Genomic DNA, 25,293 nt, shown 5'->3' on the forward strand with positions numbered 1-25,293 from the left:
TTTAATAAAAGTGAACTTTCATTTATTCTATAACAGTCTGTTTTGCACCAAATATAATACCGTCCCTCTATAAAAATGCTTAACTACCTTATACTAGTCTTTAGCCTCCTCAATAAAGTTCAACAATCTTTATTCAGGCTTTTTTACTAGTGTAATTGAAGCTCTCAATGTCTCATGCTCTTCTACCATATCGCCTACCTTGGTTATTGTTTTGCCTATCTAAGCTGTGAGGTGCTTATATATCTTTGTCTTCCCAACCCTTCTTTCTTGTCATACCACACCTGATAGGATAGTTCTCTATGCTTTTTTGTGAGGGTTCTGACATGATCTTTTTGTAATTTCAGTGTTAGGGTCAAAATGTAGCCTGAAAGCATTTTATTTTCCTGTTGAACTTCTTCATAATCATTTTTTTATTTATGCACATTCATTTTTTAACTTTTCATTCTCATGAGCCAAATTTGTGTTGTTTATTTCTTTGGCCTACACCTGTATACGTAACCTTTTATGCTCTTGGCTCAGATTTTTCAATTTTTTAAAGGCATTATCCTATTCTCTGACAACTTTTTGAGCCTTGTCGTATTCTTTAGCAATCTTGTGGACTTGAATTTTTAGTATTTCTACCTTGTTTTGCCACTGGTCCTTTTTTCCATGAAGCTTTAAAATTTTTTATTTTAGTTTCTCTTTTTCTGCTTCATATTCTTTTCTTGCAGATTATAGTTCTAGAAGCATATCATCTGACTCATGGTCTGTTAACTAGTGCTGGTTTGTAGGCATAGGTGCCCCCTCTTGCCCTCTTTTAGTTCTTCAATTCAAATGCTTTAAAATGGCTTTATCAGTAAATGGTCCAGAGCTTTCCCTCTTTGGGCTTCTTCCAAGCTTTGATCATGCTACCAATTCTTTGAAAAATTTTGGGCTTCTCATATGAACAATCAAACTCGCTGAGCTTATAAGTCTTAAAAGTAAACTATTCAGCTTCATGTTATCTCTTTGCCACCAATGGTGCATAACTCGTTGACCCCCATAAACCTAAAAGTGAAACCTCTACCTCATCTCTATATTGATATAACATAGGTTCCTTATTCATCTACAAAGATAACCATTTTACTTGATTAGCTATGAGCTCTTGCAATAGATGTTTTCAATCTTTTTGAGTCTTTGCTTTTGGCCAAATGCTTTAACAAAACTCTCTAATGGGTTTTAGGTGTAGAAATAAGGCTTGAAAAAGGCATTCTTTTTGCATTCAAAATGGTTTTTCATCCACATATATAGTAATGGTATGCAACCCATGAATCTTACCTTATTATTTTGTCTACAAAAGTTCAGAGATTTAATGATTTTTGCCAAGATAGCTGGAAAAAGATTACACCTTTTTTCTATTTATTTGAAAAGATCAACCACTTCTATCTCAATGTGGCCTAACACCTTAGGGAAAATGACCAACCTATATATGGCTAGAGTAAAGACATTCATCCCCTTATCATTATTTGGATGATTGACAATGAAATCTTAAAGAATCTCCTGTAAGATACCTTTATGCTCTCTTTTTTCTCGAATGTAAGAATCTATGATCTTTTTTCCCATTCCAAGAATTTAGCCCAAATTCCTTTAATTCCTTGATTTATGCTTTTTTAGATATATTCTGTCTAGATATAGTAAATGCATGCCCACTAAAGTCAAGTACTCTTTTATAGTTGGCATCAAATCAACCTTATTAAAGATGAAGCAATGGTAGGAAAGATCCTAGAACTGTACCATTACCTTAATGAGTGAGTTATCAACATCCACTGAGAAGAGATATGTAATATGCCTAAACTTCTGACATAAAGCTTTCTGCCTTGAAGGAGTTATACTATTTTGTATATCTGATAAGCTTTTCAAATAATTCTGTTTAAAGAGTCAGTGAACTTTTTTTGGTAGTGTAGAGATATGATCAGGTGGCAAACAATCCCTTTTTTTTTGCTGCTTCTTCTCTGATTCTATCTTTACATCTATGGGAGAGTCACATTTGAATAGTGTAAATAAGGTACAAACCTGACATTTTGTGGAATCCATGAAAGCTTTTGTTGAAATAACTTTTAAGGCAAAAACACTATACAATCTGTAAACATGTTTATGAATATGCATAAAAGGGAAAAGAAATAAAAGAAGATAAAGAAATTAGTTAGTCACTTTAATAAAACATATAATAAACACTATATAGTAAGTAAGATAACAACATGACCTTGAATTTTGGATTAATTACAAAAGGTGAGAGGATAAAACTGTATCTATGGTTAGGCTCTTAAGGTTGACTATATACAATTTGGGTCAATTCTAAAAGGTTTCCAAATTGTTCCTTACATCATAGTCCATCACAGACTAGTAAGGCACCCCATTCTCGCCCATCATAGGCTATAAGCAGAAAGAGTTCAATTTGAATGGGAGTGTTTCGCAAGCCTATGCGAAAACATAAAATCTCACAAGGGCATAAGAACTTCACTCGCTCCTGAAGGTAAAGCCCGGGTGGAGAGCTTATGTTATGCATATGCAAATGAATGATAGATATATATACAATAAATAATTAATTGAACATGTATAAGCCAGGAAAAGAACAAAATAAATGAATAATTAAGTAGGTATAAACAATGAAAAGAAAATAAAAAAAATAAATAATTAAGCAAGTATAAAAAATCTCAAATTTATTAAGTAAGGCCTAGATAACAAGGAATCATTTACTGGCTTGACTCTCGAGTCTCTAGCAGAGTCATCAAACTGTCATAACATATAGATCTATGAACCTACCGCTAGACATGAATTAAAGGAGTCGTCACCAATCTTTTTTGTTTAGGTGTGATTAATCACTTGATTGAATCTATCCTATTTAAAGAGAAGTCTCAAGATTAACTTAAGTATATTTAAATAGTAGATTATGATCTATGAAATCAGATGTTAGGTTTAAGAGTACGATTATGCATTGAAAATGTTATAGTACCCCTACGATGCCCTTCTAAAGGATGGTACCGATTTGACTTTTAATTATCCAAGCCTTGAACATGTTTATGCTTTACCAAATGTTTAATATTGAAAATTAATCCAAAAATTATCCTAATAGTTTAGTAGTAATTTAAGATAATTTTCTCACTTCAAGAGTATTCATGGAGACTAGTGTCCTATTCTTAAGAGGCTCCATCGTCGAATTTATTAAAGTGTTTTATTCTGAAAAATTAGTAAAATCTCTTAATAGTTTGGTAGGACTTAAAAATAATCCTCTAATAGTTTAGAGAATAAAAATTATTTTTATTTTTTATTATTTTTTGAATAACCAATTTATAGAATTTCTCAATAGTTTGGTGGATTCCATAAACTTTAAATTCATAAAAATTCTCCAATAGTTTGGTAGAATTCATGAATTTATTTTGTAGGGATTTTTATTTGAAAAAGATTTTTTTTTATATTAAAAGGATTTTTTTTATAAATATTTTTTTAAAACTTAAACAAAATTATTATTATTTTTATTATTTTGAAAACTTTATTTGTAAAGATTTTCTTATTTGAAGACGTTTTTTTTTATAGAATCATTTAAAAAAAAACTCATTTATTTTTAAAAATAAAATAGCAAAAAAAAAATGAGATAAAATAAAATCAAATTAAAAAATAAAAATAAAAATAAAATGAAAAAAAACCTGCGATCGGGTCGGGTCAAAACGCAGGTCGGCGTGTGAGTCACTAAGTCAATGTGTGGATCTTAGGTTGTCCCAAAGCAACGTCATTCTGGTCAGTATAAAAGGCACTTTTCAGTATTTTTTTTTCAGACGTCCTCTTCTCCATCTCTCTCTATCCCAATTTTCTCTGTTTTCTCTCTAGAAGCCTCTAAGAAATCCATCAAAAACTTCAACCTAAAACTGGGAATTCCATCAGTTTATGGGAAAGTCGCTGAAAAATTCAACCAAAAATTGAAAAACCCATCAATTTTTGGAAAGATTGTTGGAGTATGGTCAAAAAATTCAACTAATCATCGAAAACTTTATCGAAAAATTCATGTTCATCCTAAAAAACCTAAAAAAACCTAAAAATTTCTAGAAAAACCTAGATTTCTTCAAAATTTTTTAGATTTCTCTCAAATTTGCCCCAATTGCTCTCAAAATTATCTAGAATCCTAATTCCAACCCCAAAAACCTAAAATCAAACAAAAAAACTTAGGGTTGAACCCAAAATCCCAAAATCAAACTTTCAGAATATTCTTACTACCCAAAATTTTTCCAGACTTTTCTCTGTAAGAATTTTTTCGTCCATCCTCCACAAAGCTAATTCAATTTATAGGTAAACCTAGAACCAATTTTAAGAAACAGACAGGATCAATCTCAAGCTTGAATCATGGGATTGCATTCTATCCATCGTGATTTTTGGTCCAAAATTTCAATTTTATTGATATGATTTGCATTAAAAACTTTAACCATGTGGGATTCTAATTCTGATTCTATCTTTCATGTACAAATTAGAGTAAAAAGGAAAGAAAAAAAAAAGAAAGAAAAAAATAATGAAAATAATAATAATAATAATAATAATGATGATGATGATGATGATGATACTAATAATAGTAGTATACCATATTATTATATTATAATATATACTATAATAATAACAAAAATACTAATCAATAAAAGAAATTGACCCAATTGGACTTGGACACAAATGAGTGTCTACAGAAGGATATAAAAGTTGACAAAAAATGAATAGTGGAAGCTTTTCAAAATATCTATGGTAGTTGTAAGAGAAAAATCATGTTGCCAATGTACAAAACATAGATGCAATTGAACGATAACTAGATAAATACCATTGAGGATGATGCTTAAGCAAACTTGTGACACAAGAGATTGACACATATGAGCGATAAGGGATTACAGGTTTTGGCAACATAGTATCTCATTATCTTGACCAAAGATAAGTCTTTCAATTCATGTGATCATTGTTTATTTGGCAAGCATTGTAAAGTTTCTTTTTGTAAGAGTTTTCAAAGAAAAAAAACCTTATTGGAATTGATTTGTTTTGATATATATGGTCCTATTGAGATTGAGTCATTGGGTGGTAACAAGTATTTTATTACTTATATTGATGATACTTCATGTAAAACTTGGATGTATATGCTAAAAAATAAAAGTCAAGTATTACAACATTTTTAAAAATTTCATGCCATGGTGAAAAGGATGACAATGTTGCTCTTGAAGTGTATTCGGACTAATAATGTTAGAGAATACACATTTAAAGACTTTGAAGAGTACACATCCAAAGTATACGATTAAGCATGAAATGATAGAACTTGGAACACCGCAATATAATATTGTAGCTGAAAGAATAAACCGTATCAATGTGAAAAAAGTTAGATGTATGTTGAGGATGACAAAATTACTGAAGCCATTTTAGGTTGAAACAATCAATATAACTTGTTATTTGCTTAACAGATCATCATCACTTCTTTTGGGCTTTGACATTCCAAAAAAAGTATAGATAGAGAGAGGTGCTCCATGCTCTCATTTGAAAGTTTTCGGGTGTAAAGCATTTATGCATGTGCTGAAAAAACAAAGGTCAAAGCTTAACAGTAAAACCACATAATATGTGTTTGTTAGATATGGTGATGTAGAATTTATCTATAAGATATGGGATCCAATGAAGAGAAAGATAGTCAAAAGTAAAAATGTGATCTTTCATTGAAAAAAACCATAGCAGACCTTAAAAAAATGAAAAGACAACACGAGTTATTATTGAGTGTGATGTTTTAACATCGATTAAGATTCTATAAGAAAGAGTCATAGATGATGAAATTGAGCAAAAGACATAACTTAGATATATGAATGAGCTAGCCACAGTTAATAATAAGTCAAAAGCAATCAATTTTGAGTAGGAAAAGCAATCCTCTCTACTTGAAAGTGTTGAGTAAAGTAAGCAATTCTTTTGACCAAAAAGTGTTGAGCAAGGTAAGCTACTTCAGCATCAAGTGTTGTAAAGTCTTAGCCTAAGAGATCTACCAGAGAACACAAGCCTTCTACCAGGTGTCCAAGTTCAGATTTTATTTTAGTTACTATTGAAAGGGAGCTAGAGAGCTTCCAAGATGTGTAGACTACTTTAGATAGAGAGCATTGGTTAAAAACAATGAAAGTAGAGATAGAATCATTGTAAAAAAAAAGTACTTATGATCTATTAAACTTTCGAAAATGAAGAGGTTATTGAAAAATAAATAGGTGTTCAAACAAAAAAAATAGTGACAAGCTAGTGAGGTATAATGCTCGATTGGTGGTGAAAAGTTTTTCTCAGAAATATATCATCGATTTTGATGAGAGCTTCTCTCCAATTTTGAAAATGAGTTCCATTCGAGTAGTATTAAGATTAACAGCTAGTTTGAATCTTAAGCTTTTGTAACTTGATGTTAAGACTGCATTCTTGCACGATGACTTGCAATAGGATATTTATATGGATCAGGCTGAAGGTTTTAAGGTGAAAGGGAAAGAACACTTAGTTTGTAAACTAAAAAAAGCTTATATGGCTTGAAAGAAGCTTTGCGACAATGGTACAAAAAGTTTGATTCTTTTATAGTGAGCCACAACTATAAAAGAACAACAGTGGATGCTTGTGTGTATGTCAAAAAATTTCTTAATGGTAACTTTATTATTCATTTATTATATATTGATGATATATTGATTATGAGACAAGATGCTGGTATGATTCACAGGTTGAAAGAATAATTGTCTAAGTCTTTTGACATGACAAATTTAGGTCCAGCAAATTAGATTCTCAATATGGATATTATCTGAGATAGGAGAGTTAGAAATTCGTGGTTGTCACAATAAAAGTATGTTAAGCGGGTGCTTAGTAGATTCAACATACAACATGTTAAATTAGTTAGCAGTCCACTTGCCAACCATTTTCATTTGAGTAAGAAATCTTGTCCGATGACTAAGAAAGAATAACTAGCTATGTCTAGTATTTTTTTATTCTTCTACAGTTGATTCCTTGATGTATCTTATAATTTGTACATGGCCTGACATTGTGCATACAGTTGGTGTAGTGAGTAGATTTCTTTATAATTCAAAAAAGGTTCATTGGAAAGTAGTGAAATTGATTTTCAAATATTTAAATGGCACCTAAAAAATATGCTTGAGTTATGGAGTTTCACAACCAATTTTAAAAGGGTTATTGATGCTGACATGACAGATGATCTTAATGGTAAAAAATCTACTTTAGGATATTTATTCACTTTTACAAGAGGAGTTATGTTTTAGCAATCTAAGTTGTAGAAGTGTATTGCCTTGTTAACTACAGAGGCTGAATATATTGCAACAACCGAAATAGGTAAAGAAATACTTTGGATGAAATGTTTTCTTCTTGAATTAAGGTTGAATCAAAAAGAGCATATGGTATTTTATGATAGCCCAAGTACTTTAGATTTGAACAAAAATGTCATGTACTATGCTAGAATGAAGTACATTGATATAAAATATCATTAGTTATGTTCAGTGATTGAAAAACAGTAAATGCAATTGGAAAAAAGTTCATGCTGATGAAAATGTAGTAGATATGTTGACTAAGACACTTCTATGAAAAAGTTTGAGCTCTTCAGTAACTTGATTAGAATAGGTTCTTTGGCCGAGGTGAGTTTCAAATGAAACTATTATGGTGATTAATCTCCTCCTAATGAGATTAGAAAAGGAGATTGATAGGATATGTGAGGTCCAGACCCATTAGTTTTGGCCAATTAAAAGGCCTAAAGCCTTTTTTTTTTTTTTTTTACTTAAGAGAGCCTATTTAAATAAAACCTTAAACAATAAAAAAGGGGTTGTGTAATAGAGAAATAAAGGGTGGCATCGAAACCAAGGGAAAAAAAAAAGCCAGAAAAAATAAAGAGAAAAAAGATAAGAGAGAGTTGATTGAACGAAAATCGATCTGTGGTCCAATTGAGCTAAAATTTTGTTAGTATGTTTATGATTCAGAGTTTTACATTTTGAACGATGAAGATCAGGTTTGAAACTCTCTAAGAACAAATTCATGGTGTATTTGTTGAGTCACCTATTTATTGAGATTTTTCTAATTATCTCTCTAGTTGTTGATTAGCTTTAGTTTTAACTAGAGGTGAACTTTGTATATCCATTATTTGATAGTGGAGATTTTTTTGGTAGTCCACGATTTTTTCCTTCTACACTAAAATGATTTTTCACGTAAATCTTAGTGTGCTTTATATTTCTTACATTTTTTATTATTGATTATTGTCGATTGTTATGAATTTATTGCTATAATTATTTCTATATTATTGTGTTTATTGCTTCAGGCCCAACAGCTATTTGGATGGAAGAGCCTATGTTTGTATAAATCTAAAAAAAAAAATCCAATATTTTCAATGTGAAATTCAAGTTTCATTCTTTTATTATAATAAAATAATACCATTTATGTCATTGCTTGTAATGATCGTGTCATCTACATAAAAAAAAAGAGAAAAATAGTACTATTTTTAGTAGTTATAGTAAAAAAAGTAGAATCATGATTGTTAGCTGTAAAATCAAGTTGCACAACAGTGGTACTAAACTCCAAGAACCAAGTTTTAGGGGCTTGCTTTAGACCATATAGAGAGTGTCGAAGATGACAGACCATGTTAGAGGTGTAGATGAACCAGAATATGGCTTCATATAAACTTTCTTGACATAATAACCATTCAAGAAGGCATTTTTAACATCAATTTGATAGGTTAGTCTGTAGCAACAACTAATAGAGAATGAACAAGTGTGAGATATGTAACTAGAGCAAAAGTCTCTTTGTAGTTAATATCATATTCTTGTTTAAATTCTTGTGCAATAATATGAGCTTTGTAATGTTTCATTGACCCATTATATTGAGTCTTAATCTTGTTGACCCACTTACAATCAATCACTAACTTATCAAAAAGTCATTCAACAATATCCCTAGTATGAGTTTTCTCAAAAGTCTGAAGCTCTTCTGCCATTACTTACTGCCACATAGGATTAGAGATAGCTTCACAAAAATTTTGAGGTTCATGTAACGTGGCTAAAGCATAATAACAGTAAAAATCACGAAGTTGAGTATTAGGTTCATTTACCTTAGTGAAATGATGAAGTGAAAGTGATATGTATAGTGAAAGGATAATTGTATCAACTGCAGGATTAGTCAAATCAAATATAGTAGGAGTAGAAGAAGATAGATCACTATTTGAGTTAGAAGTACCTATAATAGTCTTTTCATTTAAAAAAATAAAAAAAAATCTATAAAAATACATGAAGAAGAATAAGGTGAATATAATGAGGACACACTAGTAAACTTTTTATGTTCTTAAAAAACTACATGTCTCGAGATGTGAAGATGTTTAGACACTGAAGCATAACACCTACACCCTTTGTGTTCTATATATAACTTAAAAAATAACACAATCTAGCTTTAGGTTCAAGTTTAGTCCTTTTATATGTAGGAAATAAAATAAAGTAAACACATAAAAAAACTTTAAGAGAATAGTAATCAGGTATCTTATTGCATAGGCACTCATAGAAACACTGTGTGCCTAATACTAGTGTGGGAACACGATTAGTAGTATAAACAGTAGTGAAAGCAGCTTCACCCTAAAAAAGTTTAGAAAAAAATGAGAAAATGATAAAGGCATGAAATATGTCATGTATATGACAATGCTTTCTTTCAGCTCAACCATTTTATCGTAAAGTATATGGACAAAACCTATAAGGAAGAGTTTTATATCCTTTAACAAGTTACAAAACTTAATTTTTGTATATTCAGCAGCATTGTCAGACTTAAATATTTTTATTTTTCTAAAAATTTGAGTTTGTATCATGTTATTGAGTTTATGAAAAACTGATAAAAGTTTAATTTTTTGTTTGAATAAATATATCTAAGTATAATGAAAGAAATCATCAAAAAATATAACAAAGTAACGTGAACCTCCTAAGGTTGGTGTGGGAGCTAAACTCCAAATATCATAATGGATTAAATAAAAAAAAGCATATGAGATAGAATCACTTATATTAAATGATAAAGCACTTTGCTTTCCAAGTTGACAAGATAAACAATAAAAAATATTATGAAAAACATTACCTAAGATAACAGTAAAAGCAAGTGAATTTATTTGAGGAATAGATGTATCTCCTAGCCAAGAGTGCCATAAATCTAAAAAAATGAAGAGTTGGTTGTTTGAGATGTAGCAATAGTAAAAAATGTTGTGGAATTTTGAAAGTTTTGAGCTAAAGTAATGTTATAATTTTACGCCTTGTCCTAGCTTTTTGACATATTTAAGGATCATATACAATACAACCATATCATTGTGAAAAATACAAATCAAGACTAGGGTCACAAAGTTGGATAATAGAAAGCAAATTTAAAGCAAGATTAAAAATGAAGTAAGTTTAAGATATATACAGTTTTGAGGTTTCAATATTACCCATGTGGCTAGTTTTTAAGATATATCCATTTGCTTTTAATAATTGGACCATTAGGTACATGTATCTTACTTTTAAACAAAAAAAATCAACAATCTTGATTTTCACAAGCAGTATCAAACAACCAAACATTACCTGATGTAGTAATAAACATGGTAAGAACATAAGATCAATATAATATTTGATTGAATAAAGTTTGAAAATTAGTGGTGAAGATTGTAATAATTTCAAAAAAAGACTCAGACGTATTTGATTTAGTGGTTGTTGTCACAGTAGTCTTGTCAATGCAAAGATGATGAATTTGATTACCGTTACGTTGATATTTAGCTCTATATTTTTGAATAAGATGATTAGTTCTCTCATATCACGAAAAAACCTTGTGAAAAGTAAAGCTAGTATTTTTTTGAGAAGCAGCTACAATAATAGTATCAGCACTATGAGTCAACTCATTCCCAATCAAGTTTCTTCAGATATCAATTTCATCAAGGCATTATTCATAGTTGATAAGAGATATCGACATAAAACTGAAGATATGGTATTTTCAAATTCATCTCAAAGTGCCATTAAAAATTAAATATGATGAATTTGATTTTAATAAGTAATAAAATTACCAACGTCACTTTCATCCTTGAATTCCCACTCAGAATTCTCAAATATGTCTCATAAATATTGCATTTTAGAATAAAAATTAATCGACTGACCTAATTTTTGCCAAAAGTGAGATAAAATGATCAAAATATAGTATTGATGACCAATGGTAGTGGGATTATATGGCAATAAAAGCTTTTTTATCCTAATTTTCTTTCAACATCTTGATCTGATTGTAGCTAGAGACTAGCCAGTCTATATTAGATAGAAAAAAGCTATCTTTTGGATAAGTTTTATTCATATCGATAAAGTTTATGTATATCCTTCATTTTTCATTGTGCTTTTTTACCATAACCACATTGGCAATTTATTCAGGTAGTAGACTTTTCTGATAAAGTAGCTCGTAATAATTTGTCAACCTCTTTCTCGATGGCCTATTGTCTTTTTAGGGTGAAATTTTTTTTTTGCCAAACTGGTTTAACCTTGAAATTAGTATATAATCTATGGACCATTACTTCGGTATCAATCTCGTGCATATCAGATGGTGTCTAAGCAAATATGTTAACATTATCTTTTATAACTTGAATCAATTAGTCTTTATGTTGGAGTTTAGCTCTCATCTACATGTGTTTTTGAAGGAATATTATTCCAAAAAAAAATTATTAAGGGGTTCTCAGTCGGCTTGGATCAATTTTTGTTCAAGTTTGACTTAATCAATTATCTCTTTTTGTTCCATTAGATCAGGATCATTTTCTATAAAAATAGGTTTCGATGTAATGATCAGTATATTGAATAACTTGTTGAGCATATTAGCAAAAATGAAGAGTATTTTTCATTTAATATTATGTTTTAGCTGACGTGTTAACTCGATCCATGTAACATTAATCTTTTATGCTGACTTAAGAGCTCGGTTGCTTCTATTATTATTTTAAAAAATTCAAAAAATAGAACAAAGTTGAACTTTTGTGGAGCTTAAGAGCACAGAATGGCTTAAGAGCCCAAAACAGCTTAAGAGCTTAAAGTGGATTAAGAGTGTACTTTTATGAGTTTGGCCTTATGTTTTGTGCTTTTGTTGTCTTTTTTTGCTCTTTGTCAACTTCATGTATCAATTTCTCTTGTCTTTCACCTTTGTATTGATTGAGCCACTTGTCTACTTTTTAGTCTTACCTTTTATCATTGTAACATAACATTGTCATATTATGGATTGGTCTTTTTGAACTTCTTTAACTTTTATAAGTGTTGAAAATTTCACTTTCAAGTGAGGTGGTAACCTTATGAGCCACATGATAAATTGCTTAGATCAGTCTAATATCATATTGTAAGTAGAGAGGATATTTACCACCATGAATTTCATGATCGATGTGATAGTCTTCGACTTCATTCCTAAAAAAATTGAGAGTTTGATGGTTTTTCTTACTAGCACCTATTCTTTTTCAAACCCAACTAGTGTTATGGTGATCGACTTCAATTGATCTTCTTTGATCCCTATTTTTTTAAAACAACTATAGTACATAACGTCAGTCGAACTCCCATTGTCAAATATGATTCTTTTGACTACATAGTTGTATACCAAGGCTATGATCATTATAGTGTCATCATGTGGATGTTGGATCCTCTCTAAATCTTTCAAGCTGAATGAGATTGGCTTTTTTCTCCAGTGTTTTTCTTTCATAGCCATGTTGTTTATCGCCATTACAAAACCCGAGTTGAACATTTTTTTGTCGAGGTGAAGATGCTTTCTGTAATCATGTTAATTACCTCAGTAATTGGCTTACTATTATTAGTTCAACCCTCTTTTTGAATCAACTCTTCTTTTTGAGCATCCCTTCTTTTCTAATCTGATATTCTCTCTTTACCCCAGGTAAGCGCTCTATGGTCATTTTTGTAGTCCCTTCTAAATTGGTTTTATCTTTTTTAAACTTTTTCAACTAACCTCGCCTAAACAAAACTTTAATATCATTTTTTAAGTCGACATAGTCTTCTATATTATGGTCGATGTATTGGTGAAAGGCGTATTTTTTGGTCAAATCCCATCTTATATTTTATTTCAGTGGCTTAAGCCTTTTAAGATTGAGATTTTTTTCAATTTGTATTAAAATCCTCTCAGAAGAAGTATTCAATGCAATGTAGCTTTTATCTTTACTGGGGCTTCTAGTATTTTGTTATCTCTCTCTTAGGGAAAAATCATAAAATTTTTTACTTTTTTTATGATCGAAGAAGGAAGATAAGCCTCTTTCACCTTGACTACTGATGAAGGGGGATGAGCCTCTTTAATCTTGATTTATTGTCATTGTAGCTTCAGCTTTGATATATTTCTCTGTTATTAATAGGACATCAACTAGAGTTTTTGGTGATTCTAGTGACAATGTCAATTTCAAGTGGTATTCTTTATCATTGAGTTCAGTGGTCAATATGACAACAAGAACCGTCTATTCTAGGTCTTTGACATGTAGGGCTTCTGTGTTAAAATAAGTAACATAACTTTTTAAAGTTTCATTTCGCCTTGATGAATTTGCATCAAGTTTAAGGTTTTTTTTAGCTCTTTGGCTACTCATTAATTGAGACAAAAATGAGTGGCTGAGCTTCTTGAAAGGAGTGATTAACCTCGGCTCCAAACTACTATATCAAGATTGAGCTGCGTCTTTCAAAATAATGGGCAAACCCTTGCACATTAGAGCTCTATTTATCCCTTGTATCATCATGTTAGTTCTATAAAGTTTTAAATGATCAAAAGAGTCAGAAATACCATAATATATCTTTAAGGTCTACATTTTTGAATCCTTTGAGAGTCATGACTTTGTTGATCTTTTTAGTAAAAGGTGCGGTTTCCAAACATCTAAGCTCGTCTTCAAATGCTGCTGACTTTATTTTTAACTTTTTCTTTATAGCCCACATTAGAGCTTATAAATCTTTGTTTGATTAAGGTTTATAGTCGTTTGTTTGGATTTTTGAGTTATGGTATGTGTAGAATTGTATCTAGGATAGTAAGGGGTTAGATTGGTTTGCTTTTCTTCTCTAGAGGCTGAAGAGGCTTTCGCCTCTTTGTAGCTCAGTTGCTTGACAACAGTTTATCGACTTGGTGTGACTAAGTCTAAAACTTTAGAGACTTGTGGTGAGGTTATAGTTTGGAGCATCTGTTTGAGGGTTTATATTTGCTCAGTTAGGGCTGGAAATTGCTCCATGGTTGGCTTAGCTTGTGGTTGAATTGGGCAGACAGAATGTTGACTCTAGTGAGTTTTTATTCCAATCGGAGTGTTTGTCTTTCCTTTTTCTTGAGTTTTTTTTTTCTGGGTGGCATTATTTTATGCTCAACTATTATGAAGATGCTAGATCCCCTATTTGGCGCACCAAATATTTGTGTCAAGCTCCGACCTGAGGGCAATCTTGTAAACATAAAAGAGAGAAACGGTTAAAGGTAAAGATAATGAGTGTTTCCTACATTTGCACTATAATGCGTAAGTCAATAAGGGTCAAGTTGGAAAGGAGATGAGAAAGCAAAAATGAGAGAAAGGTATAAGTTTTTTGAAACTGACTTCATGGTGCCTAAATCTTTATTTTTATAGACAATGTAAGGGAGACAAAAATGGGACAATTAAGACAAGGTTGAGTTGAGGTAACATTAGAGATGTCAGACTGACTTGACATATCAGGTGTCATAAATGATCAAGATATTCTTATTTATCTGCTAGAAACTAAAAAAGAAAAAAAAATTATTATGCCGTTTTGACCATTATATGCCCCTCACAGAATTACGTAATACATATATTGACAAATGTCATTTTAAGGACATTTAAGGCATTATCTTATTAGATGGGAGCTATATAAATGTTTTTAGGGTTTATTAGGTAAGGTGAAATTAGTGAATGAAAAGTGTATAAGATATTAAAGGAAATAGGAAATTGTGGGACCAATGAAAAGAGATGAGAAAAAAAGGATAAGATATATAGTAATTCAAAAATCTTACTAATGCGATAATGGAATGAAGTTGCAAATGAAAGAAAAAAAATTAAAAATTAAAAAAAAAATAAAAGAGAAACTACAAATGAAAGGAAAAAATAAAAAATTTAAAAAAATTGAAAGGAAACTGAAGAAAGATTTGACATGATTTTATTAATTGTTAAATTATTATCTATAATCTATTTATAACTTTATACAAGCTAACTATATATTAAATTATTATAATACCACTATTTATTTATTTGCTATTTGCTCTATTTATCATCAATCATTATAGAAAATGAATTACATAATAAATATATTGTTGACAAATGTCATTTTAAGGACATTAAAGGCATAATCTTTGTTAATCGAAAGCTATATAAATATTTTAGAGTTTATTAAATAAGATGAAATTAGTGAATGAAAAGTATATAAGATATTAAAAGAAATAAGGAATTGGGACCAATGAAAAGAGATGAGAGAAAAAAAATAAGATAGAAAGGAGCTCAAAATTCCTTACTAATACGATAATTGAATGAAGTTGCAAATGAAAGAAAAAAATTAAAAATGAAAAAAATAAAGGAGAAGCTATAAATGAAAATAAAAAGTTAAAAAAATTAATAGAAAGGAAAATGAAGAAAGATTTAACATGATTTTATTAGTTGTTAGTTAAAGGTTTCACATCCAATAGTTAGGATGGAGTATTTTTTTTTCATATATTATTTATTTTTTACATATTTACCGTAAAACAAATATATCCAAAATATCTTTTTTAGAAATTTTTGTTCTCTTTCTCAAAAATTTTTTTGGATGAATTTAGATTACTCGAATAGATGAATATTATAACAAAATTGTGATACGAAAAATTATGTAATTACTTTTATTTTATAATTATCATAAAATTATATATATTCCAACAACAACCGTTGGATTTTTTCCTAGTTATATTATACAAATTAAATCTTGTTAACCGCCGTTCTAACTCCTCTTTCTTTTACCTTTTACTGGATCGTCTTTCTGAAACGGAACCTTCAAAACTGAGATTAAAGCCTCCTAAGAAGAAAACCCTAGCGCTGCCATTGCCTTACCGACGTTCGACCACGGGGAACACGTTCACAGCCAAAGACAAAACTTCCTCCTCTATCTTAAATCCCAAATGAGAAGAACCTGAAATGAAATCCCTAAACCCAAGACCTCTTAGATCCTAATCTCAGCCCAATAGCACGGGGACCCGAAGACCTCCTATTTATTTGCCCTCTATCTTCCGTTTCTGCCGTTGTAGAGGTAATTTCACCCTTGGTATCCTTTCTAATTTGATATCTTAGAACAAAAATCGCTGCGAATTTCTGTAACACTCTATCAGTCTCGTTAGAGGGCAAATTAATAAATAAATAAATCTCCATTTGAATGGATTCTCCTGAGCGTAGCAGTCGTAGACACGTGAGACGTGATAGAGAGGATAGTTCAGACTTGAAAAGTGATAGGGCTGCTGGGGATGATGAAGAGTGGGATGCAACTGATAGTAAGAAGAAGCACAAGTCTAGCAAGTCTAGAAAGCCTAGCAATGTTGAAGAAGGTGAGGGTCTCGACAGTGGCAGTGGAAGTGGAAGGAGGAGGAGTTCTGGGGATAGAAGTGAGAGCCGGAAAAGGTCATATACTTCTGCCAGAGCTGATAGCGATGAAGATGATTATGACACCCGAAAACCGTCCCGTTCCAAGCAGATCAAGAGAAAACAAGAGGAAAGTTCCTCGGAAAAATTGAGTAGTTGGTACCAGGAGGGAGAACTTGAAAGCAGACAAGATGGTGCTGAGAAGTTAGCCAGTAAAGGACATGCTTGGGCTGATGAGCCTGACAGAAAGAAGGTGGTCTCAAAGCTAAGTAAAAGCAAAGAAGAAAGGTCCCATGACAGAGAACTTGAAAGGTCACCGGATAGAGATTCCAGGTATTCTGAAAGGAGGGAAAGCAGCCACGATAAGGGCCATGGCTCTTCCGAATTATCAAGGAACTCTAGAAGAAGATGGGATGAACCAGATGCTTCCAGGAAAGCTGAAGAAAATAGTTATGATAGAACTGATCTGACAAGTGGGAAATCTTATGATCTCAAGTATGACACTGCTAGAGAGAAAAGTGCTTCTGCAAGAAATCAACCTAGCGAGAGTAAAATCACTGCAGCAGATTCAAACAATGAGAAGGGTGCCAAATCCAGCAGTAGGGAAGAGAGAAGAATTGATGTTGAGAAGAGCAAGAGCAAAGGTCGATCAGATGCCCTAGAAGAAGACAGTAGGGCTAGTTCATTGACTCGTGAAGACAGATCAAGTAGGGAGAAAATTGACAAGCTCAGACAACAGAGAACTCCCCCTGGTCGATATGTCGCTGAAAACCGAGAAAGGACTTCCAATATGGATGATGATGGAATGACATGGATGAGGGATAAAAATTCAAGACAAGCGGGGCAAACAAACAGGTCTAGGAGCCCTGACAGAGGTAGTAGGCGTTATCAAGAATCAGAGCTCTCTGAGTTGGATCCTGAAAGAAGCCAGGAACACAAAACAAAAGAACTAGAAAGGGATGACAGATCCAAAAGCAGGGATGATAACTGGAGTGGCAGGACAAGGGATCGAGAAGGTTCAAAAGAAAGCTGGAAAAGGAGGCAATTGAGTAATAATGATAAAGAGTCCAAAGATGGGGACATTACATATGATTGTGGTAGAGAATGGGATTTGCCAAGGCATGGCCGTGAGAGGATTGAAAATGAAAGGCCTCACGGTCGGCCAGGCAATAGAAAAGATGGAAATCGAGGTGAAGCTGTGAAGACGTCATCAAATTTTGGAATCTCAAATGATAACTATGATGTGATAGAGATCCAAACCAAGCCTCTTGATTATGGAAGAGCAGAGTCTGGATCCAACCTTCTCCGGAGAACTGAAATTGGTCAGCAGTCTTACATGAAGTCAGCTCCAAACGAGGAAGGGTGGGCATATATGCAAGACAATAGGGGAAGGAGGAGTGATGCATATGTTTCTGGACCCTTGGATGAAGATTCAATGGACAAACATACAGAGGAAAGTAACTCAATGCGAGATCCAAATTTATGGAATGATGAACTTGATTACAGCGGAGGGAAAGGGAGAGGCCAGAAACATACTGTATCTGACCGTGGCTTTGGCGGCCAAAGTTCTAGTGCTGGATCTCAATTACCTTACGGAAACCAGGATGTTTTGGGCCAAGCTCCTCCTCAAGGTGTGAAAGAGAGTAGAATAGGTAGAGGAGGAAGGGGAAGACCTACAGGGAGGGACAATCAACAGGTTGGTCTGCCAATGCCTATGATGGGATCACCTTTTGCTCATCTCGGAATGCCACCACCTGGACCTATGCAACCAATTAACCCTAGTATGTCACCTGCTCCTGGCCCTCCAATTTCTCCAGGTGTCTTCATTCCACCGTTTTCCCCACCTGTGGTTTGGTCTGGGCTTCGAGCAGTTGATATGAATATGCTAGGTGTTCCACCTGGTCTCTCTCCTGTTCCTCCTGGACCTTCTGGCCCAGGGTTTCCTCCTAATATAGGTCCTCCAAACCCTGGTATGTACTTTAATCAGTCAGGACTTGGAAGAGGACCTTCAAATGTGTTGTTGTCTGGCTTTAATGGGGCAGGGCCAATGGGACTAGGAACACCACCAGAAAGACCATCTGGGGGTTGGGTTCCTCCTAGAACTGGTGCTTCTTCTGGTAAAGCTCCTTCTAGAGGAGAGCAGAATGATTATTCTCAAAATTTTGTTGACACTGGTATGCGACCACAGAATTTCATCAGGGAGCTGGAGCTTACCAATGTTGTGGAGGACTATCCAAAGCTAAGGGAGCTTATACAGAAAAAGGATGAGATTGTAGCTAAATCTGCTTCTCCTCCCATGTATATGAAGTGTGGCCTGCGTGAATTTGAGCTGTCTCCAAATTTCTTTGGAACCAAGTTTGATGTTATTCTTATAGACCCGCCTTTGGAGGAATATGTTCACCGGGCTCCTGGAGTTGCTGACCATATTGAATACTGGACATTTGAAGAGATCATGAATCTTAAGATTGAGGTAATCAATTTCTACGTCGCTTTCTTTTTGACTTTTACCAGAAAAGATAGCATACTGTTAGATTTGCCTTGCAGGTGGCGTTTTAATTGAAAAAAATGGTCTCTGTTTGAATTTGTGGGTGTCATGTGCTAACATCTGGAGTGTTGCTGTTCCTTATATATTAGCATCCATGGAAGCTCTTTTTACCTAGTCAATGGATATCAGAACTATTATTTTCTATTCATATTCTTTTTTACCTCGTAGCCTTTTACTGACTTGAAATGTACCTGTTGCTTTTACCTCATGTATACAGGCAATAGCTGACACACCGTCGTTTATATTCCTTTGGGTGGGTGATGGTGTGGGCCTTGAGCAAGGCCGTCAATGCTTAAAGAAGGTACATGATTAAAATTTAGTTAGAATATGACTTGGCTTTCCTTTTCCTTTGGCACTAATAAAATTTATAGTTTTAATAGCATTTATTCATTCTATATTTTGTTTGCCTTTTCTATGTGTTGCAGTGGGGTTTCCGGAGGTGTGAAGATATATGTTGGGTGAAGACCAACAAAACGAATGCAACTCCAGGCTTACAACATGATTCTCATACTATATTACAGCACTCAAAGGTTTGTAATATTGTTTTTTCTACATTTTAAACCTTTTCTACTCTGTTACCTATGGAACTACCTTGGGCATTCTGCAAATCCATGCACTGTTTCCGAAACTGTTCTCACCTTGTCATTTCACTGAAGGAACACTGCCTGATGGGTATAAAAGGAACAGTTCGTCGTAGTACAGATGGTCATATAATTCATGCCAACATTGACACTGATTTAATTATCGCTGAGGAACCTTCCTATGGTTAGTACTATTGTATTTTTTTGACTTTAATGACCTTGGGTTTGCATCAGACCATATGGTATCTGCATGCTATTTCTTTCTTTATCAAAATTTCGGAAATGAACCTGAATGATGGTATTGCAATTAATTCCAATCCTATCTCTCTCTCTACTGCTTTCATTTTACTCCTTGTCTTGCAGTTTTGCATATAAGTTAACAATAAGTTTGATGCATCAGTTTGAGATTTATGTTTTCTGCTTCTTTTCTATTTCTTTTTGCTCCTTTCTATGTAGAAATTCAATGTGCAGCAACAAAAATAACCCTGGCACTCAAATCATAGGCTGGGGAAGGATTGGGTATCAGTGTACTTGGGCATTTACCTAGCCATTAGTGTATTAGTGTATTGGGGCATTTATCTCACCATATTGCTTTAACTAGAAACACTTTTTAACACTTAAGCTTTGCTTGGTAAGAAGTGGTGAGGATTGAAAACTTCTTAATCTAATGGTTAAGTTACAAAGTAGGAAAGTAGTTATGAATTTTAACCATTGGATTAGCAAGTTTTTGATCCTCACCACTTTCCATCCTTCTTACCAAGCAGAGTTTTAATGTCTTATTGTGTGCTCTCTTCTATGATTTTACAATGTTGATTGTGTGAAAGAGAAATTGTTTGAAAATTTCATGCCAACTGTTGTGTAGGTTCAACTCAAAAGCCCGAAGATATGTATCGAATTATTGAGCATTTTGCTCTTGGCCGCAGAAGGCTTGAGCTATTCGGTGAAGACCACAACATTCGAACTGGTTGGCTGACTGTTGGTAAAGGACTGTCCTCATCAAATTTTAATAGAGAGGTATGCTATCCTTTGGAAACAGAATATACATTGATTGTTGAATTATTTTCCCCTTGGCTGATGCAATTAACAGAAATTGGCTGATCATTTCAAATATTGACTTGCTATATAAGAAATGAAGTATTGCTGACTGTAAAAAAAGTAAGAGGTTCATCGCATTGTATACCGAGGAAAGTTATGCTTTCTTGGGCATTTAAATGCTGTGAAAGTCAAACAGCTTTACAAACTCTTTTGAATAAAGATCCTGCTGTTGGCCATTTTTTATAATGTGCTTCCAATGATACTTGGTTCTCTCATTCAATCTAAGATTTGATTCTGTTCAACTGCGGTTTGCTTCTGCTGTGGGTTGGCTGGCTTTCTATAAAACCATGTGGAACATAAAATTACAAGCGAGGTCATGTTTTCTGATTTCCCTTTTACTGGTTTTATTAAATGACTTAAACTAGGAATTCTGGCTCTTTACAGGCATATATTAGAAACTTTGCGGACAAGGATGGAAAAGTGTGGCAAGGTGGGGGAGGACGAAATCCACCCCCAGATGCACCTCATCTAATCAAGACAACCCCAGAAATAGAGGCCCTGCGTCCCAAGTCGCCCATCAAGAACTAGCAGCAGCAGTCTACATCTATTTCTCTGACATCCAATTCCTCCAACAGAAGGCCTGCTGGAAATTCACCGCTGAACCCAACTGTCCTCGGTTTGAATCAAGAAGCTTCTAGCTCTAACCCATCAACTCCTGCTGCTTGGGCTTCGCCAATGGAGGCTTTTAGAGGACGAGAAGGCATGAACATGTCCTAAGATGATAGCATGTTTGATATGTATCGGTATGGTGGCCAGGCAAATGCGGATTACCTGGATTTTGAGTCCATTAGAGCAATGAATTTAATGTGACAAATTCCTGTAAAAAATAATACACTGTAGTGTTTAGATTTTTCACCATAAATAACCTGCAAATGGATAGTGAAGTGCATTATTCTGCTATTAAACGATGATGATATTATTCTCACGGGGAATAATAACCAAATCTTGACTGATTTTATTCATTAGTTAAAGCCTGGAATTTTCTTTTAAAAAGATGAGGGATTTGCATTTTCCTTCTGGACGTTGAAGTGTACAAAAATTCTAGTGGATTGTATCTTTGTGAAATCAGATATGGTATAACTATTTTGGATCGTGCTCAGATGGCCGATTGTAAGGCGGTTGGAACACCAGTGACCTCTTAAGTAAAAGGGATAATGTCTTTATATGACCCCAAACTATTATAGTTTATTGAATTTGACGCTTAAACTAAAAAGAATTTTCAAGTAGGTATTTAAACTCTTGATCCATGTACCAATATAGTTTAGGATTTAATTCCGTAGCTTACTTGGCTACTTCAGCCAATAAAAAAGTGACATTTGGTTATTTAAGACATGTTATCTTCAGTGATTGTTTACATGTCATACTTTTGTGACAAAGTATAAAAGGATAAAGGTTTTTTTTTTTTTTTTTTTCAATTCATTTCTTTCCTCCTTAAAAAAAAAAAAAAGCTTCCCTTCATAAAACAAATAGACCACTAACTCTCCCTTAACCTAGATTCTGGCGATTAATAGCCCGTCGGACCGCCGCTTGCCATTGTCGACCGTTGCTTTTAGGCGTCGGTTGATTTCAATCGAACTGAGCTCTCCTCCTCCTCTTTTTTATTTTTCACCTTTGTTTTCTCCCAAAACGTTTTAAAGTTTCGAGATCTAAAGTTGAAGCCTGAAACTTCAAACCTCAAAATCTCCTTCTTCCACTGTCCGATCCTCCTGTACTTTATGTTGTTCTCATCTCTTCAACTTTCATCTTCACTGGTTGGATCTCCAAAAACCCGCACCACTTGAGCCTTCCTTAGCTGCTGCTCCTCTGCCACAATTGATAACGGCCGCCTAAATGGCCTCTTTTTTTGTCTTTCCTTAGTCCTCCCTTCATCCAAAAAATTAAGATCTAAAACTTACTCAAAATTTTTCCATATCGAAACTCTCTTTTTGTGTGTTTACTCGAGTAAAAGTGAATGTTTTTTATTGGTATGGTACCTTAATGGTGTCGGCTAGTTGGTATTGAATGAAACAGTGGCTTAAGGTTTGGTGATAGGCTGTGATGATGTTAATTGGTTAGTGATTTTGATGAGTTGATGATAATGGTGGTGGGATGAGGTTGATGATGGTAATTTCTTAACTTAGTGGTTCGGGTATAGACAGATTGAAATTTTAGCAGAGTTTATTTGCTTGTAAGAATAACCCTCACATTTGGTTTGGCTAATTTACAAGTAGAAATTCTAAAAAAAGTTCAAGAAAAATTACCTCCATGTAAAAATCCAATTTCGGGTTTAGTTGGGTATTGATTTGGGGTTTTCGATGTAAGAGAGAATTAAATTTTTTTTGCTTTTTTTTTTCTTTAAATATATATGATTACGTAAACATGGCATGTAAGCATACATGTCATTTTGTGTTTAAATGATAGATTTTTATCGGTTAAAATAATCAAGGAAGCAATTTTAACTAATAAAATCAACTTTTAGGCCAAATAGATATATAATTTCAGAGTTTAGGTACCAAATCTAATAAATTACAATAATTCAAGGCCATATAGAACATTATCCCAAAGTAAAAGCACCCGCAAATGATCCACCTTTTCATGCGGAGCATTTGAATACTTAAGACTTTCACAAGACCGGACATTACCTTCACTGTCAGTTTATGTATGAATCAACCAAGTATTTTTCATTCTCAGCTCGTGAATAAAGAGGTTGCTTCGTTACAATATTAGAGTTACACTGAGTTATGGTGTACACATTTCTTCCTGTTATTCATACACTAATTAAGCGGCCTTGCCACTTCATACTTTATATAGTAACACAAATAATAAATTTAAAAAAGAAAAAGAAAAAGAAAAAATTTTAAGCACAAACTGTAGGTAAAAAGTATAGCATTCAAAGAGCATAAATAGTGGGGGATCCCCTGGCATGGACTTCTGCTTCTTCCTCCTTTATTTCTTCCCATTCACCTCACTCTATTTTGTTTTCGTTCTCAGTAGATCCAACGGCCCAAGTGCAGACCAAGGAATACAAGACATTAATCACGCTTAGAATTGTAAGAAGCCAATAATAATAGTCATAATGACCCTTATTAAGGTTGTTTGATACCCAACTCACCTTCCCAAGTTTTTTAGTCTCAATATTCAAAATTTCAACTATAAGACTCGCAACCAAGTTTCCCACAGCCATGCCAAGGGTAAAAAGTGCCACTCCGATGCTAGCCATGCTCTTAGGGAACTGAGAGTAGTAGAACTCTCTTTGCCCAATTGCATTGAGACCTTCGGCTAATCCTATCAGGCTGTATTGTGGTACTAACCACATTGCAGACACGTGCACCATAGCATTGGGATTATCAGCCAGTCCTTGTCTGATTGCTGCTGCTCGCCGCTTGCTCTCCACTATTGCTGCAACTGCTGTTGCCACACACGAAATTGCTAACCCCATGCCCATTCTTTCTTTCATGGTAAGTCCTCGTGACCGTTTAATGAACTTAGATAGCAAGGGGGCTATAATTCTATCATAGATTGCTACCCATATTGTCAAAGTAATCATTGCAAACACACCAAAGGAACCTGCTGGAATTTGTAAGCCTGCAAATAAGTGCCTGTCCATGACGCTCGCTTGGAGCACTGGAAATGACTGTTGGCTTATGGTTGCGGTAATCATGATCCCAGTAGACCAAATGGGAAGCACTTTGATCAATGCTTTCAACTCTTCAACTTGTTTTACCGTGCAGAGATTCCATGGATCTCTAGCCCAACCATCCAAGTCTATGCCCTTCTCTGGGTCTCTAATCACGCAAACTTTGTTAAGAAACCTGACAAAAAACTTGACAAAATCAGCTCTCTCCAACATAATTTGTTGTTGTAGAGTACAAGTAGTATTTAAACAAATTCAGAATATTATATATGCAAATACAAGTAAAGCGTTCAGCAGATGCTCCACATACATATATAATTTGTATAAAAGTAGAAATATTACTCCACCTTGTTGAAAGAATAGATGTGCGAATTGCTTCTTTCAATGGAAGGAATGAGATTATGTGACAAAGAAGTTCGTCAGGTAAACTATGATCCTGTCTACTTCTTCGCTAGCTCTAACTCGTTTAGCCATTAGTAAAAATCTGCATTCAAAGCCAATAGCCATGTGAACTTGATAAAATACTGAACTTTTAATTTCAGTGACTAAAATTCAAATTCTAATAGTCTCAATTATAAAACAAAATCCATATTCAAAGGCTTGGCAAAACATTGTTTTCTTTATTTTAGATGAAAGTTAGTGTCTATATACGGTTTTCTTTTAGTAAAGAGTGATAAACAAGAAAATGATGAAAACTTTTATTTTAATGACTTGTGTTTTACAATGATACTCAAAGTCTATTTATACAGATATAAAATGTCACAAAATAGTAAATACAATAAATAGAAATAATGACTAAATCAATTCCTATAATTTATTAAATCAATATCTAATATTCGCTAAATCAATATCAAATCAACTAAATCAATATCAAATCAATCTAAAATATTACTAAAATATT

At 33.4% G+C, this 25,293-nt stretch overlaps 1 protein-coding gene, 1 long non-coding RNA gene and 1 pseudogene across 5 annotated transcripts; 1 reads left to right on the forward strand and 2 right to left on the reverse strand.

Moving 5' to 3' along the window:
* The first annotated feature begins 15,923 nt into the window (after window positions 1–15,923).
* LOC111301621 (N6-adenosine-methyltransferase non-catalytic subunit MTB-like) lies at window positions 15,924–21,773 on the forward strand. 4 transcript variants are annotated; one of them, XR_016328065.1, is made up of 7 exons: window positions 15,924–19,028; window positions 19,321–19,404; window positions 19,529–19,633; window positions 19,760–19,868; window positions 20,142–20,203; window positions 20,547–20,698; window positions 21,164–21,744. XR_016328065.1 is itself a non-coding variant. In XM_022897429.2 (6 exons), the coding sequence occupies exons 1-6, from the start codon at window positions 16,356–16,358 to the stop codon at window positions 21,305–21,307; spliced, it is 3,267 nt and encodes a 1,088-aa protein (XP_022753164.2). In that variant the 5' UTR covers window positions 15,924–16,355; the 3' UTR covers window positions 21,308–21,773. The 4 variants fall into 4 exon arrangements, 3 of the variants coding, with proteins under 3 accessions (XP_022753164.2, XP_022753166.2, XP_089600537.1); XM_022897429.2 differs by lacking the exon at window positions 20,142–20,203 and having other exon boundaries at window positions 21,164–21,773; XM_022897431.2 differs by lacking the exons at window positions 19,760–19,868; window positions 20,142–20,203 and having other exon boundaries at window positions 21,164–21,773.
* Window positions 21,712–23,102, reverse strand: LOC149514540 (uncharacterized). The gene is made up of 2 exons (XR_016328069.1): window positions 23,020–23,102; window positions 21,712–22,642 (listed from the first exon to the last, which is right to left on the reverse strand). It is a non-coding gene; the product is annotated as an uncharacterized LOC149514540 (long non-coding RNA).
* Window positions 23,103–23,640: 538 nt separating this feature from the next.
* On the reverse strand, window positions 23,641–24,673 carry LOC111301913 (protein NRT1/ PTR FAMILY 1.2 pseudogene; annotated as a pseudogene).
* Window positions 24,674–25,293: the final 620 nt, after the last annotated feature.

The sequence above is a fragment of the Durio zibethinus genome, chromosome 15 (assembly GCF_047325235.1).
Source record: "Durio zibethinus cultivar Kanyao isolate XHJ-2024 chromosome 15, ASM4732523v1, whole genome shotgun sequence".
In the NCBI taxonomy this organism is placed as follows: domain Eukaryota; kingdom Viridiplantae; phylum Streptophyta; class Magnoliopsida; order Malvales; family Malvaceae; genus Durio; species Durio zibethinus.